The 16,413-nt window shown below is 38.0% G+C and overlaps 1 protein-coding gene and 1 pseudogene across 1 annotated transcript; both read right to left on the bottom strand.

Moving 5' to 3' along the window:
• Positions 1–709: 709 nt before the first annotated feature.
• Positions 710–5,013, bottom strand: LOC137736232 (ABC transporter B family member 21-like; annotated as a pseudogene).
• Positions 5,014–10,606: 5,593 nt separating this feature from the next.
• On the bottom strand, positions 10,607–16,101 carry LOC137737717 (ABC transporter B family member 11-like). Its single transcript, XM_068477263.1, has 12 exons — positions 15,692–16,101; positions 15,415–15,469; positions 15,149–15,324; positions 14,846–15,067; positions 14,523–14,761; positions 13,862–14,387; positions 13,473–13,746; positions 12,444–13,336; positions 12,048–12,314; positions 11,653–11,916; positions 11,252–11,545; positions 10,607–10,960 (listed from the first exon to the last, which is right to left on the bottom strand). Exons 1-12 carry the CDS (start codon positions 16,010–16,012, stop codon positions 10,607–10,609), a joined length of 3,885 nt encoding a protein of 1,294 aa, XP_068333364.1. The 5' UTR covers positions 16,013–16,101.
• Between the last annotated feature and the right edge of the window lie 312 nt (positions 16,102–16,413).

Raw genomic sequence — 16,413 nt, 5'->3', positions numbered from 1 at the left:
CTTTGTTTAGTGGAAACGGCGGTTTGAAATAGGTGGTGGATCAGATCAGAGGTAGGTGGAAGAGTTCTGTGATGGCAATGGAAGTCTCAGTCACAGTCTCAGTCACCAAGTTAATCTTGTTTGCATGATGAGTTCATTGATGGAAAAAGAAATTTTAAGAAAGGATTTGATAAGAAATGAAATACTTACTGCTATTGGTTTTGTATAAGCTTGCAAAGCAGGTTGCAAGGCAAGAAACTTGGCTTAACTTTGTTTTCTACGATTGCTGGAGACTTTGAGTAAAGCTTAATCCACTTATGCTGTTTTGTGAATGGAAGAATTGGGTTGTTGATGGGGCACTACAAGAGAAAAAACTCACTTCGGATGACATGCTGACGGCATATTAAGTCAATCATGCACTGTTTTTATCACTTTATTATATTTAAATTTATTTATTTATTTATGTAATACATGATTGGGTTCAAATACCATCAATATAGCATTCCAGATTTAGGTAAGGTTCTCTCGCACTTCAAATGTCAAAGGCTCCAACCCTTTCAACCTTTTGAAATGGTAATTCTTGTTGAGCATGAAATCTATGCAAATCAAACTTACTTTATTTACAAAGGGTTGCATTGCTGTACTGCATAAAATTACATTACATACTTTTCTTCCTTGGAGTTTTGTTTTTTTCACTTGTAGTAGTTCAGAAGAAGAATAGAAAGGCCCTCTAAGATGAGGCACTTGCATGCAGTGCAACCAAAGAAGCATAAATGCCATCCTGGATATTGATCAAAGCTTCATGCTTTCCTTTTTCTGCAATCACTCCGTTTTTCACCACCGCGATCAAATCTGCACTCTTAATCGTGGATAACCGATGAGCAACCACCACTGTGGTTCGATCCACCTTAACTCGGTCCAATGCGTCTTGAACAACTCGTTCGGATTCAGCATCAAGAGCACTTGTGGCTTCATCTAGTAGTAATATCTTTGGTGCCTTCATTATCGCTCTTGCAATTGCCACCCTTTGCTTCTGTCCACCAGACAATTGATCCCCCCGCTCTCCTACGATTGTATTGTAACCCTGCATTGTTTTCAAAATTTAACACGTATAATCTTCAACGTTCTTAATATTGTTTGTAAGTTTTTATCAACTAGTCCTCGTCAATGCAACACACTGGTAAGGAAACATGCAAAAATAGAGAACACAGAAACCGAATTGGTAAAATTGAAACGTTTGTGACCAAAATGTGATATCAAGCTTAAGCACAGTGACCAAAATTGTGTGTTTACCCATACTTTTAATCAAAAATAAAACAGGGGAGGCACTATACCGATAATAAGTCGTATATAAACCGTTGTTTAAGTCTACCGTTATTGTCTGTTTAGTAACCCATCAGTTTCTACTTCTAATCAAAAGTTTGTGACCGGTTCTATGTGTGCATATATAGACAAAGTTGTTAAGTTAGTGCCTACCCGTTGTAAACTACAAATGAACTTGTGAGCATTTGCCAATTCTGCTGCAGTTATAATTTCAGCCTCTGTTGCAATCCCTTCCTTTCCATATGCAATGTTGGCTCGGATAGTGTCATTAAACAATACAGGCTCTTGGCTCACCAGCCCCATTTGTTGCCTCAACCACTTCAACGGTAGCTTTTGGATTTCGATTCCATCTAGTGTAATGTGACCCAAATCAGGGTCATAAAATCTCTGCAACAATGAGACTACTGTCGATTTTCCACATCCACTTTCTCCTACCAGAGCAACCGTCTGAACAATATAAGATCGTTATAAGTTCCGGTAACTTAAATTCAATTATGAGGTCCAAATCTTATGCATTGAATGAAATTGATTAATACATGGTAGTAAGTTACCTTGCCATGATGGATGGTCAAACAAAGATCCTTGAAGATTGGCACATCGGGTCTAGTTGGCTATTTGAAACTGACATGGCATAATTCAATTTCTCCCTTCAGATTTTCTATAGTTGTTCCAGAGTCATCACTGGAATCTATTTTTGATTTCCGGTCGAGAATTGCAAATATGGATGCAACAGCACTCCTTCCTTTACTAATATCGGGGGCCAGGGAATCCGACTGAGAAATTCCAACAGTTGCTATAGTGAGAGCAAAGAAAACCTACAAACCAGAAGAGCAAAAATTCAATATGTATTGCATGGAATACAAAGATTTCAATCTTAAGTAACAAAAACTTATTTAGCAGAAGCACTCTGTACTATTTTCTACTTAAAACTTGTAGCGCAAGGGAGAAAATATACCCGGAAAACATCAGCAAATGTTGTCTTGCCTTCTGCAACAAGTCGGGATCCAGCATAAAAAATACAGGCAAACACAGAAAATTGCAAAAATAATGATACACCAAATCCTATCCCACTGATTAAGCCTTGTCTTATCCCCGTCTTAATAGGGCCTTCACATTTTCTCTGGTACAATTCAACCACCTTCTCTTCGGCACAAAAGGAAGCAATTGTTCTAATACTTCCTACAGCATCGTTTGCTACTTCACTTGCCTCCTCATACATTCTCTGCAACCATTTATAATTTTCCGTATTGATAAAACTGGCTTAGTCTTATATTAAATTATGCATGTGAGACTGGATCGTGTTACAAAGTTTGGACTTCGGAGATATTACCTTTGCATTTGCACTGAATCCTTTCATGAACTTGAATTGAAAATAACCATTTACCCCTAAAAGAGGCAACAAAACAATGATTATAAGAGTGAGTTGCCAATTTGCAACAAACGCAATGTGCAAGCCAGCAATTGCAGTTGCTAAATTCTGAACCAGCAAACCAAGAGAATCTCCAACCAACCCTCGCAGGTAAGCCACATCTGCAGAAAGCCTTGCACCAATTGCACCACTTGAGTTCTCAGGATCTTCAAACCAACTTACTTCCATGTAAACCACCTTCTCAAAGCACATTGATCGGACTCGTTTTATTAACCTACTTCCCGCCACAGCGAAAAGGTATTGTCTTGATGGAAATGTTATGCAAGACCCCACACCAAGAACAATGAAGATTAATGCCCAAAACTTGGAATTGTTACGGAGTAGATGAGGTGGCTCAAATAAGGTCTTGATTACATTGCCAAACAATAGCCCAAAAATAGGGAAGACTACCCCATTGGCTATTGCAGCTATAGTAGCTAGTAATAAAACTGGGATCTCTGGCTTGTTCAGGTATGCCAGGCGGCAAAGTGAGACTTCTGGAGGTACTCTTGATGATTCTGAAGCAGGAATATCAGATTCCGCAGGTGCTACTTCAATGACACCTAGTGCAGCGGGCACATCATATGAGATTGAGAAGGAATGACGCCTGTTATTTCCTCCTCTAGATGACCCCCGACTTACAGATCGTCTGTGTGAAATTATTTGACTTTGATTCTGGGAATCCATGCTACTACGCCTTTCCTGATCATTCACAGCAGTCTTGTCTGACGTATTGTTCATTTCTTGCAACCTTATAAGCTCGCTATATGCTCCATCAGGGTCCTTAACAAGCTCAGAATGTGGACCTGCTCGGTTCAAAAAATGGGTATGTGGAGTAATTATTGACGAACATTAAACAGTAATAGCTGTCACACAAATGATTGTTGAACTACTGACAGTAAGATTTGGCACTCAAATGGTAGAACAGGACAATATGAATAACGCATTACCTTTTTCAACGATTGTCCCTCTGTGTATAACAGCAATGGTGTCAGCGTTTCTTACTGTGCTCAAACGGTGGGCTACAATGACAGTAGTGCGGTTAATCATAATTCTGTCTAATGCCTCCTGCACAACTCTCTCAGATTCTGCATCAAGAGCGCTTGTGGCTTCATCTAAAAGTAGAATTCTCGGGCCTTTCAGGATTGCTCTAGCTATAGCAACTCTTTGCTTTTGGCCCCCAGAAAGCTGAGTCCCATGCTCACCAACCATTGTGTCTAGTCCCTAAAAGCATGTCACAAAATGACGATAAAGGAAAATAAAAATATGAAAGATCACTGGATGTCTCAACGAGCCTTCATCATTGCGGAAAAACTTCATAGTAAAAATTACGAGAAACTTAGATAAAAGCAACGAATTTAACCTGAGGCAGATTGTCTATGAATTTAGCAGCATTGGCAAGCTCTGCAGCGGCCCTTATTTCTTCGTTAGTTGCACCGTCCTTCCCATAGGCAATGTTATCTTTTATACTACAAGTAAACAAAACGGGTTCCTGGCTGACGAGGCCTATTTTCTGTCGGATCCATTTCAGCTGGAACTCTTTGAGATTAATACCATCAATAAGAACTTCCCCAGCTTGGGGGTCATAAAATCTCTCAATCAAACTGATTACAGTTGATTTACCACTTCCGCTTTCTCCAACCAAAGCAGCAGTTTCACCACTAGGTATTGAGAGAGAAAATCCATTGAATATTTGTTCATCAGGCCTTGCAGGATAACTAAAATGAACATCCCTCAGTTCTATCTCTCCACGTATATCCTGTAACTGCTGCCCATTAGTGTCATAAACATCTATATCTGGCTTTCTGTTAATCGCCTCAAACATCTTATAGGCTGCAGCTTGTTCAGCAGCAAATGCACTCATGCACGGAGATGCATTCCCAAGAGACCTGAAAATACATATACATGATCATATCTTGATACTTAAACATCAAATATCTAATTTTGGAGTGAAGGGGGGAAGGGGAGTAGTCAATAAAAATTTCATTCCTACTGTGCACAATAAAACAAAGACATGTTACCAAATTTGTTCATCAAATTTTATCGAATGCAACTTACAAGGAGAAAGTCAATACCGCGAAAAGTACAGTTATTACTTCTCCTCCTGTATATCCTCTTTCAAGAATCATCTTTCCTCCAAACCATATAGCCAAAGCATAACTACACATCATAATAAGCAGAACCGAACCAATTCCACACCCAGACGCCAAACCTTCTAGCACAGCAGAGTTGTAAGCATCAATTAAGGAATTGTTGTAATTAGATATAGGTTGTTTTTCTCCTGTGAATGATGCAACCTGCATTGGGTATTCCCATCAGTTTTTGCTCTATCCAAAGACATCATTAATATTTTATGGACAAGTAGGCATACAGTTCTAATTGAAAATAAAAATATATAGTTCCTGAGCACTAAATTGACTTGCATTCCAAGGAACATATGCATATGAAACTAACAATAATAATGCAAATAACAAAACATACCACCTCAGCAGACGAGGAAGGTTATATTCACGACAAATATAACAGGTTACAAATTTTTAATAAAAAAATAGAACAGTAGGGACTCTAAACAAATAAACGGTCGCTAATATACCACTCCACGTCAGTCATGCAAAGCAGGGAAGCTATAGTTGTTGTCAGTATTGTAAATCAAAAGAACTAATTACAACCTCAGCAGAGGATACAAATGCTATCTTCCACAAAACACAATTAAAAAAGTAATTAACATTAATATCAAATGAAGCGAGAGAGAGAGAGAAACCAAGTGGGCGGTTAATGGCATAATGCATGGTAAAGGGGAGACATTTGGAGAACTGAAGAGACATCACCACATCATTTTACTTGCAACTTTCAAAGTGTTGTAAAAAAGTATTTTACAAAAGATGGCGGGAAAAAAAAAAAAAAAAAAAAAAACAATTCTGGGAAGGTTGGGTTGATTGGTTGCTCCGACCTCTGGTTGAGTTGGGTTTTTTTTATGTCCTTCGTTTTTGGAAGTATTGAAATTTAGTGGGAAGGTTGGGTTGATTTAGATGAAAAGTATAGGGAAAAATTATTGTCATTGATTAATTGAAATTAACTAATACAAGAACTACTATATATAGTGAAAACTAAAACAAAACTCTAATTCTTAACTATCAAGAAACTCTAATATCCTTAGCCTACAAAAAAACCATAAACAATAATAAAATAATAACTAATTTTCTAACCGATTTGACATTTGGGTTGTAGTGGTATTAGGATACTTGGATTCAGATGACAGATACTCCCGTTTGGCTGCTGGCAACTGGGGACGCAGACGTCCTCCTTTGGTGTCCAGCGGTCCATTTATATGCAAGGAGTCGTCGCAACGACGATTTGGCTTCATTTTACAATATAAACTTTATAATTAGACTAGTACTGTTTATTATCAAGATGATTTTTAGGAAAAAAAAATATTCAATTTGAAGGCTGTTATGGCACAAGAGTGATTTAATGAATGGTTATGATTATCGTATGTCAAAAATTCAAAAAAGAAAAATAGACGTTTAATAAAGTTTTTGATATATTGTTAATAGCATTTGTAGCAAAGTGCTTAGCGAGAGAATATACCGTATATAAAATACAATTTTATGCATTTTTTTTTTTACACAAAAGCTATTAGTAGTGGATAAAATAGTTAGTTATTAGGAGAAAGAGGAGTCGATGAAATCAAACCCACACCATGTTTTATAGACATCATTATTTTATGTTACTACGATAAAGCGTCATTTATATGCCCCTCCTAAAAAAGAAAAATCCTTCAACAATTTCATAGATTAATTAGAAAAAGAAAGAAATCAATTAGTTTTGTTCTCTAGCATTCCATTATGAATACTACTTGCATCTCCATGCAAGGTTGGGCATATTTTCTTATTTGCGAATGATGTATTTTGACTGAATAAAGCAAAGATTAGAATTGTACGATGATATCAGAGAGCTGCAAGAGACACAACTTATGATTTTGAATTAGCAACTTGTTTCTGAAAGTAAAAATATATAGTTCCTGAGCACTAAATTGACTTGCATTCCAAGGAACATATGCATATGAATGAAACGAACAATAATAATGCAAATAACAAAACATACCACCTCAGCAGACAAGGAAAGTTATATTCACGACAAATATAATAGGTTACAAACTTTTAATAAAAAAATAGAATTGAACGGACACTGAACAAATAAACCGTCGCTAATATACCGCTCCACGTCAGTCATGCAAAGCAGGGAAGCTATAGTTGTTGTCAGTCTTGTAAATCAAAAGAACAAATTACAACCTCAGCAGGGGAGAAATTTTTATTTGTGACGGAAACACAAGTGATACATCATGTGTTTTAATAATGGTAGGAAATTTTATTTTTTAAGCTATTAACTTTTTAGTACACATATCTCACCATTTGTATAGTGACACATGATGTACTATCCCGTGTACCGATCACACTGAAAAATCTCTCCATTACCACAGCATCTTAATTGCAACTTTCAAATGTCTCGTTTAGCAGCTCAGACTGTACTGACTATTTCAATAAGATATGATAAATAGTCATCGGATAGTACTGACTAAATTAGTCGGACATTTGGTGTTCAGTTGGATTAATTTGTACACCAAATAATACGTCGGAGTATAATAATTTTCTTAAAAAATTCTCAAAATAATTGTTGTTAAAATAAATAAAAAGAGAGAAAACCGTAAAATAAAAAAAAAAACTGTAAAAAGGAATTAATCATCATAAAATAAAAATTAAAGAAAAAAGGGGAAAAAACCCAGGTTGAGGTTTATCTCTCAGCTTGCCTCCTTTTCTTCATCTTCCCCACCCTCCCATACGAACCCCTTCCTAATTTCTTCAATCTCCCAAGACCCACATCGATTCATCACCAAAACAATACTACTAATTAAATTGCAGATGCAAATTGACGAAGAAAAGAAATCAATTCGTGGTACTAGTTCGAGTTAACCGAAGTCGTCGGAGTTAACATCAGCAACTTCTTTCATTGAAGGATGATTGCGCCTCTTATCATTCAAGTACGATTGTGCGAGAAATCCCAGTGCCTCATCGTCTGCAATTCTAGCTTGCCAGCTCCCTCCTCAATAACTGAATCAACAATATCCATCAACCTCTCTTCTTTTAGTACCCTCTTCATGTACAACACCAAAATCATATCTTCTTCTCCTCTGTTCAAATCGATAACTTTCTGAGAAGTCAACAACTCCAACAGAATAGCTCCGAAGCTGTAAAAGTCGATCTTATCGGTGAGTTGAAAGTTAATGCAGTGGTCAGGATCTAGATAGCCGAAGCCCCCCGCAATCCAACGCCGTTGGCTGCGGGATGATTGAGCTGCTGAGTTTGTTGTTGTTGACGATGAAGATTGGCCTTCTTGATCTGAACTACATCTTCGTCCACATCGTCGCACTTCGATGTCGACGACTGAGACGCGATAGAATAGGAAGCGGCGAACCAGACAGGTAATTGCTTGGAACTGATTGTAGAGGTGTGGCGGCCGGGGAGGAGAACTCGTCGAGGAACTGCTCGACATCCCACTTTGAGAAGTTGTTAAGGGCGGCTTCGTGAAGGTGGAGAGGATGCGGCCCGACTAATTATCCCGAGCTTTTGGGGTGTTTTAATAGTTCTGAGTCAACCGGATAAATTTGATGGACCGGATAATTAAACGAATGCTTATTTAGTACGAGGCGCACCAAACAACTGCTTCTTCCGTATCATGAATCGTATTCGATCGGTGTGTTATTTGGCGTGCCAAACAAAGCCAAAGTGTTTTACAAAAGATGGCGTAAAAAAAAAAAAAAAAAAAAAAAAAAACTGGGAAGGTTGGGTTGATTGGTTGCTCCGACCTCTGGTTGAGTTGGGTTTTTTTTGTCCTTCGATTTTGGAAGTATTGAAATGTAATGGGAAGGTTGGGTTGTAGTGGGATTAGGAAACTTGCATTCAGATACTCCGTTTGGCTGATAGCAACTGGCGACGCAGATGTCCTCCTTGGGTGTCCAGCGGTCCATTTATATGCAAGGTGTCTTTGGAACGACGATTTGGCATCATTTTACGATTTAAACTTCATAATTAGAACCAGTACTGCTTCAAGATGATTTTTAGGAAAATTTTTTATTCAATTTGAAGGCTGTTATGGCACAAAACTGATTTAATGAACGGTTATGATTATCGTACGTCAAAAATTTTAAAAAGAAAAATAGACGGTTAATAAATTTTTTGATATATTTTTGATAGCATTTGTAGCATAGTGCTTAGAGAGAGAATATACCGTGTAAAAAGTATGGTTTTATGCAATTTTCTATTTTTACAAAAGCTAGCAGTAGTGGATAAAATAGTTAGTTATTAAGAGAACGAGGAGTCGGTGGAATCGAACCCATACCATGGCGCATAAACATCATTATTTTCTGTCACTATGGTAAAGCGTCATTTATATGCTTCTGTTATTTAGTTTATATGATGTGTGCATTTACCCTCCTAAAAAAGAAAAATCCTTCAACAATTTGATAGATTGATTAGGAAGAGAAAGAAATCAATTAGTTTTGCTCTCTAGCATTCCATTATGAATGCTACTTGCATCTCTATGCAGGGATGTGTGTATTTTCTTATTTGCGAATGATGTATTTTGACTGAATAAAATCAAAGATCAGAATTGTTCAATTTCTTAATCTTCATTTGAATAACACTTTTACAAAATCATTTCAATTGGAGATCATTTAGTCATTCAAGTGTATAGAACTAATCGACGGTGTAGGTACTAAGTAACATATTCACAATGAATTATCCATTTATTTGATATGTTTTATTCATGATGAATCATCTATTTATTTGATACGTTTTATTCACGATGAACCATCCATTTATTTGACACGTTTTATTCACGATGAACCATCAATTTAATTGATACGTGTGGTTAATAAAACGATCTTCAATTTGAATGATTTTTTCTAAGAGTGATCTTCATATGAACAAATTGAATTGTTCCAATTGTTAATTTATTTAGTTAAAATACGTTATTCGCAAATAAAGACTATATGCATCCTCCACATTGGGGATGCAAGTATTATCCTTTTATTTTTATTTGCTTATGTGCTACGAAATGAGTAAAAGGAATAAGAAAAAAATCGTAGCGAAACAAAAATAATGGCATCAAATACAACTTCTTTTGTGTCGCCATCACAAGTGATCAGTGACTGATCTAGAAATTTTTCCGCAGCTCCTTATTTCCTTGCTTTAACCCTCTTGGAGGACTTCTGTCAGTTTTATATGGAAGAATGGAGACTGTGTATGAAAGAGTAATTTGATTTTCCCATTGAGGGGGCGCTTTAGATGTCTAAAAAAGTTGAAGTTCTACTGTAAAATTAATTAACGATATGAAAAGTAGTCTAATTTATTTGTAAGTCGTACTTTCTTTGAGGTGGATTCATACTCCCAACAATGTCAAAGATCACAACCCCTTCAATCCTTTAAAATTTACACAAATGAAACTAAAGGAGAAAATCACAAGGAGCTTGTAGTTCAAGCAGAAAGTCATGTATTCGAATTTCTCTGCTTAAATATTGCTTGTATGTATTAAAAAAAGGGAAATAAAAGGGAAAATTTATGTGAAGTGTAAACCTATCAAACTATAATGGGCCAAGACCTGCCACATCATCGTTTAACGAAGAATTTAAAGGCTAGACTAATGAAAGTTTGATTTTGGAAGCAAATCGTAACTTTAAGTATGAAAGAGAGACAAAAAAATAAAAACAAAGGGAAGCAAAGTACAAATTTCACGATACTTGAGGGCAGTAAAGTGAGAATCACCTAAAAAAAGTTTATGCATACTTATTTTCCTTGGAATTTCTAAGTTACTGCAGTATAATAATTGAAAAGCAGATCACTAAGATGAGGCACTTGCATGGAATGCAACCAAAGAAGCATAAATGCCATCCTTGACATTGATCAAAGTTTCATGCTTTCCTTTCTCTGCAATGACTCCATTTTTCACCACCGCGATTAAATCTGCACTCCTAATCGTGGATAACCGATGAGCAACCACCACCGCGGTTCGATCCACCATGACTCGGTCCAATGCGTCTTGAACAACTCGTTCGGATTCAGCGTCAAGAGCACTTGTGGCTTCATCTAGTAGTAAAATCTTTGGTGCCTTCATTATAGCTCTTGCGATTGCCACCCTTTGCTTCTGTCCGCCGGACAGTTGAACCCCCCGCTCTCCTACTATTGTATTGTAACCCTGCATTGGTTTCCGAAGTTAACATTCTGAATAATTTTGTAAAACTTCATTAACTAGTCATTGTCTTGTAAGCAACACCGTAAGATTTTTTCAGTGATAAGTAATACGAACATGCATCACAAACATAAAGATCGAAATCTTCATGTCTGATTTGGCTTGATCTTTATGTTTTGGTGTGGAACTTCGAAATCGTCATCTATTTGAGGTGGCTCGACCAGTATTTTCAGAGACACATGTCCTAGATTATATTGATCATAAACAAATCGACGAAGTTGTCAAGTAAGTGCCTACCTGTTGTAAACTACTAATGAACTTGTGAGCGTTTGCCAATTCTGCTGCAGCTATAATTTCAGCTTCTGTTGCATCCCCTTCCTTTCCATATGCAATGTTGGCTCGGATGGTTTCATTAAACAACACAGGCTCCTGGCTCACTAGCCCCATTTGCTGTCTCAACCACTTCAACTGTAGCTTTTGGATTTCGATTCCATCTAGTGTAATGTGACCAGAATCAGGATCATAAAATCTCTGCAACAATGAGATGACTGTCGATTTCCCACTTCCACTTTCTCCAACCAGAGCAACTGTCTGAAAACACAAAATACATTTCCAAAATCGCATATTAGACTACGAGGTTCAATCTTATGAATTAAGTGAAAACGAGTAAAAGAAGAATCAGCATGCTACTAAGTTACCTTGCCGTGACGAATGGTCAAGCAAAGGTCCTGGAAGATTAGCACGTCAGGTCGAGTTGAGTACTTAAAGTTGACATGGCGTAATTCAATTTCTCCCTTCACATTTTCTATAGTTGTTCCAGATTCGTCACTGGAGTCTATTGTTGATTTTCGATCGAGAATTGCAAATATAGAAGCAGCAGAGCTCTTTGCTTTACTTACATTAGGGGCTAAGGAACCCGACTGAGACACTCCAACAGTTGCCATAGTGAGAGCAAAGAAAACCTACAAACCAGAAGAGCAATTTTTTTTTACTTCAAGTAACAAATACTTATTTAGCAGAGTTCAGACATAGGAACCAGTTTTCTGTGCCGTTTACTACTTAGAGACTTGTAGGGCAAGGCAAAATAACTTACTTGGAAAACATCGGAGAATGTTGTCTTTCCAGCTGAAACAAGTCGGGCTCCTGCGTAAAAACTAGTGGCGTGCACGGAATACGTAAAAAAGAAGGATAGCCCAAATCCTATCCCACTGATTAACCCTTGTCTAATCCCTTTCTTAATTGGGCCTTCACATTTTTTCTGGTACAATTCAATCACCTTCTCTTCGGCACAGAAGGAAGCAATTGTTCTGATATTCCCTACAGCATCATTCGCTACTTGGCTTGCCTCCTCGTACATTTTCTGCAACCATAATGATAAAAATTAGTCTTATACATATCATGTATGTGAGATCGGATCATGTTTTGAACTGCATCGATTACAAGTTGTATACTATAATTCTTTTCCAATTTTTGGATTGCAGAGAAATACCTTCGCATCCGCACTGAATCCTTTCATGAATTTGACTTGAAAATATCCACTTACTCCTAACAGAGGCAGCAAAACAAGAACTATAAGAGATAGTTGCCAATTTGACATAAAAGCAGTCACCAAACCAGCAACTGCAGTTGCTAAGTTCTGAACAACCAAACCAAGACCATCTCCAACCAGCCCCCGCAAAGAAGCTGCATCTGCAGAAAGCCTTGCACCAATTGCACCACTTGAGTGATCAGGATCGTCAAACCAACTTACTTCCATGTAAACCACCTTCTCAAAGCACATCGATCGGACTCGTTTTATTAACCGACAACCCGCGACAGCGAAAAGGTATTGTGTTAATGGATGTGCTATGGAAGATCCCAGTCCAAGAACAATACAGATTAATGCCCAGAACTTTGAATCCTTATGGACTTCATGCGGTGGCTCAAAGAAGGTTTTGGTTACACAGGCAAATAATACCCCCAAAAAAGGTAAGAATACCCCATTGACCGCTGCAGCTATAGTACCTAGTAACAAGACTGGGATCTCTGGCTTGTTCAGGTAAGCTAAGCGGCGAAGCGAGACTTCTGGAGGCACTCTTGATGATTTTGAGTCAGGAATATCTGATCCTGCATGTGCTGCTTCAAGGACACCTACTGCAGTGGGCACACCAAATGAGATTGAGAGGGAATGACGACCACTATTTCCTCTCCCAGATGATCCCCAGCTTATGGATCGTAAGTTTGAAAATCTTGGACTTGCATGTCTCCGAGAATCCACACTACTAATTTCTGGCCTATTTTGATCATTCACAGTCGTCTTTTCTGACACTCTGCTCATTTCTTGCAACCTTATAAGCCGGCTATATGCTCCTTCAGAGTCCTTAATTAGCTCAGAATGTGGTCCTGCTCACTTGAAGAGTTCAGTATGTGCAGTACTCATTAATTAATTCAGATTATGGTAACGATACTTCAAATTTTTTTTTTTTTTGTAAAGTAAGGCTGGGAACTCAAATGGTGGAACAGAAAACAAATGTGTTACCTTTTTCAACAATTGTCCCTCTATGTATAACAGCAATGGTGTCAGCATTCCTTACTGTGCTCAAACGATGGGCTACAACGACAGTAGTGCGACTAATCATAATTCTATCCAATGCCTCCTGCACAACTCTCTCAGATTCTGCATCGAGAGCACTTGTGGCTTCGTCTAAAAGTAGAATTCTTGGGTCTTTCAAGATTGCTCTAGCTATGGCAACTCTCTGCTTTTGTCCCCCAGATAGCTGAGCTCCATGTTCACCAACCATTGTGTCTAGTCCCTGAAAAATGAATCGAATGAGCTGAATTATGCTATGTTTCCATCTTTTAATGTGTCGAAATGGTAAGATCAACAAGGAAACACCCAAACTTAGAGTAAGTATAAACGAAGTTAACCTGAGGCAGTTTGTCTATGAATTTAGCTGCATTAGCAAGTTCAACAGCAGCCCTTATTTCATCATTAGTTGCACGGTCCTTCCCATAAGCAATGTTATCTTTAATGCTACAAGTAAACAAAACGGGTTCCTGACTGACAAGGCCTATTTTCTGTCTGATCCATTTCAGCTGGAATTCTTTCAGATTAATACCATCGATAAGAACTTCACCAGCTTGGGGGTCATAAAATCTCTCAATCAAACTGATTACAGTTGATTTACCACTTCCGCTTCCTCCAACCAAAGCAGCAGTTGCACCACTAGGTATTGAGAGAGAAAATCCACGGAATATTTGTTCATCTGGTCTTGCAGGATAACTAAAATAAACATCCCTCAGTTCAATGTCTCCATGGATCTCTTGTAACTGCTCCCCATTAGTGTCATAAGTATCTATCTCAGGCTTTCTGTTAATCGTCTCAAACATTTTATAAGCTGCAGCTTTTCCAGCAGCAAATGCACTCATGCATGGAGATGCCTGCCCAAGGGACCTGAAAATTTATCACAGAGACATGTTCATATCTCGACATTCTGTAGCATCAAATATAAAATTTTGGGGTGTTAACAGTAAAATCATGCTAGGGTCACCAAATTTATTGATCAAATTTTACTAAATTGCAACTTACAGTGAGCCATTCAACACAGCAAAAACTACATTCATTACTTCTCCTCCTGTATATCCTTTTTCAACTATCATCTTTCCGCCAAACCATATCGCCAAACCATAACTACACATTACAATAAGCCTCATAGCGCCAATCCCAAACCCAGAAGCCAAACCCTCGTGAACACCCGACTTGTAAGCTTTAATTAAGGAGCTGTTGTAATTAGCTATGGCATGTTTCTCTCCTGTAAATGAGACAACCTGCAATGCGAATACTCATCATTTTGTTCTATAACAAGAGATTATAGAAAATAAAATTTTATTTTAAAGACAAAGTAGGCATACAGTTCTGATTGAACCAACTGTCTGCTCTACCACAGTTGATGCCAGTGAATAAGCAGTTTGCCCACGGGATGCCAACTTCGACATAACGATGCCCATCATGGCCCCAGAGAAGACAAGAAGGGGAATAGACAATAGCATGACAAGGGTGAGAAGCCATCCCTTAACAAATGCTATAATAAAGCCTCCGATGAATGTTGCAATTAATTGGATAAAACTTCCTACCTGCAAGAAGAACATGAAAAAAATTAGAGACTGCTAGAGAAAATGGCAATCACTTAAGGCTTTTTTGTGGCGTGTAGATACCTTCTCGCCCATGGCCTCTTGAATGAGCACAGTATCACCTGACATCCTCCCAATAATTTCCCCAGTGTTTATTTCGTTATCAAAAAAACCAACATCTTGCCTTAATATTGTTTTCAAATATAACCCTCTTATTCGTGCAGCCTGTCTCTCTCCGGTGATCATCCAGCAAGACATCTCTGACATATAGCAAAAGCAAATTGATTATCTCAGTTTCCAATAAGCCAAGTTATTTGTTCAATACTGGAAGGGAGCTCAGTAATACTTACGCAGAAATGCAGCAGCACCAGCTCCCACGGCCAAGTAAACATACTTTAGAGCTACCTGAGGATATGATCCTATTTAGCAACTAAACCGCAGACACCAGAAGCCAAATTAAAAGTTCAAAAAAGGGAAGTTCAGACACAAATTGTAATGGAACGACCGTTTGACTAGACAAGGTTTGAATCGAGTCCATGATTCCAAGTCCTATAAAGTCCTTGATTCCTAGTGAATTTGTATTCGTAAAGAAAAGTTTTTACTTGGTTTTAGCCGCAGAATATTTACCTTAGAAACTGCACCCACCACATCTTTGGTATTCCCAGTTCCACCAAAAGAATTAATCATATCTCCTATGATTACACTCATTAGAGGCAGACACAGCCCGTTTCCAATGGCGCTGATCACACCAACAGACATTAGCATGTAATCCAAGGAATCAGCAAAGGAGAAAAGCTTGTAATATGGTACTGTTTTGGTGCCATCCTCCTTGCTCTTGCTCATATCTTGCGCATTGTTTTCGGAATCCTCCGCGGTTGAATCGCCGTTTGATGCTGCCACGTCCCGCTCCTTGACTGCCTCTCCATCCACAGGATTTACCTCAGCCATGTCTTACTGTTAACTTGCTGTTTTTGACGAGCAGCAGCACTTCAGAAAGTTGGTTGCTTTGTTTTACAACACAAAGCAACTCAGACAACTTAGGTGGTGAGATCAGAGCTGCAACAGGAACTATTTATTGTATGAATTGGTCATATGAACTTGTACGGCTTTTTTAATTTGTCATGTAAACTAAAATTTTGAGAAATTTGTCATATCAACTTTCCAAAATCATTAATTTGTCATTTCATCCTAACTCTATTAAGTTTGTCACCCAAAATAAGCCATGTGCCTTGCAAATGACTTGGTTTCAAGGTTATTTCCAGCTTTTTAACTTCGCACACTCTTTCAAGATTATTTAGACATTTCAACTCCTTTTTTAAAGAACAGGTGGATCGCGTTAAATTCTCAAA

Source organism: Pyrus communis, chromosome 6 (assembly GCF_963583255.1).
Source record: "Pyrus communis chromosome 6, drPyrComm1.1, whole genome shotgun sequence".
In the NCBI taxonomy this organism is placed as follows: Eukaryota; Viridiplantae; Streptophyta; class Magnoliopsida; order Rosales; family Rosaceae; genus Pyrus; species Pyrus communis.
Note: the sequence above shows the minus strand (reverse complement) of the source record. Positions and strands in the feature narration are given on the sequence as shown.

What these genes read in the sequence shown, in the direction of transcription:
- LOC137737717 (XM_068477263.1), bottom strand. Translation starts at nt 16,012, where the DNA reads ATGGCTGAGGTAAATCCTGTGGATGGAGAGGCAGTCAAGGAGCGGGAC. An exon ending in TGGTGCTGCTGCATTTCTGC is followed by an intron (nt 15,325 to 15,414) that starts GTAAGTATTACT and finishes GCTATATGTCAG; the next exon opens with AGATGTCTTGCTGGATGATC. An exon ending in TCATTAGTAGTTTACAACAG is followed by an intron (nt 10,961 to 11,251) that starts GTAGGCACTTAC and finishes AAACCAATGCAG; the next exon opens with GGTTACAATACAATAGTAGG.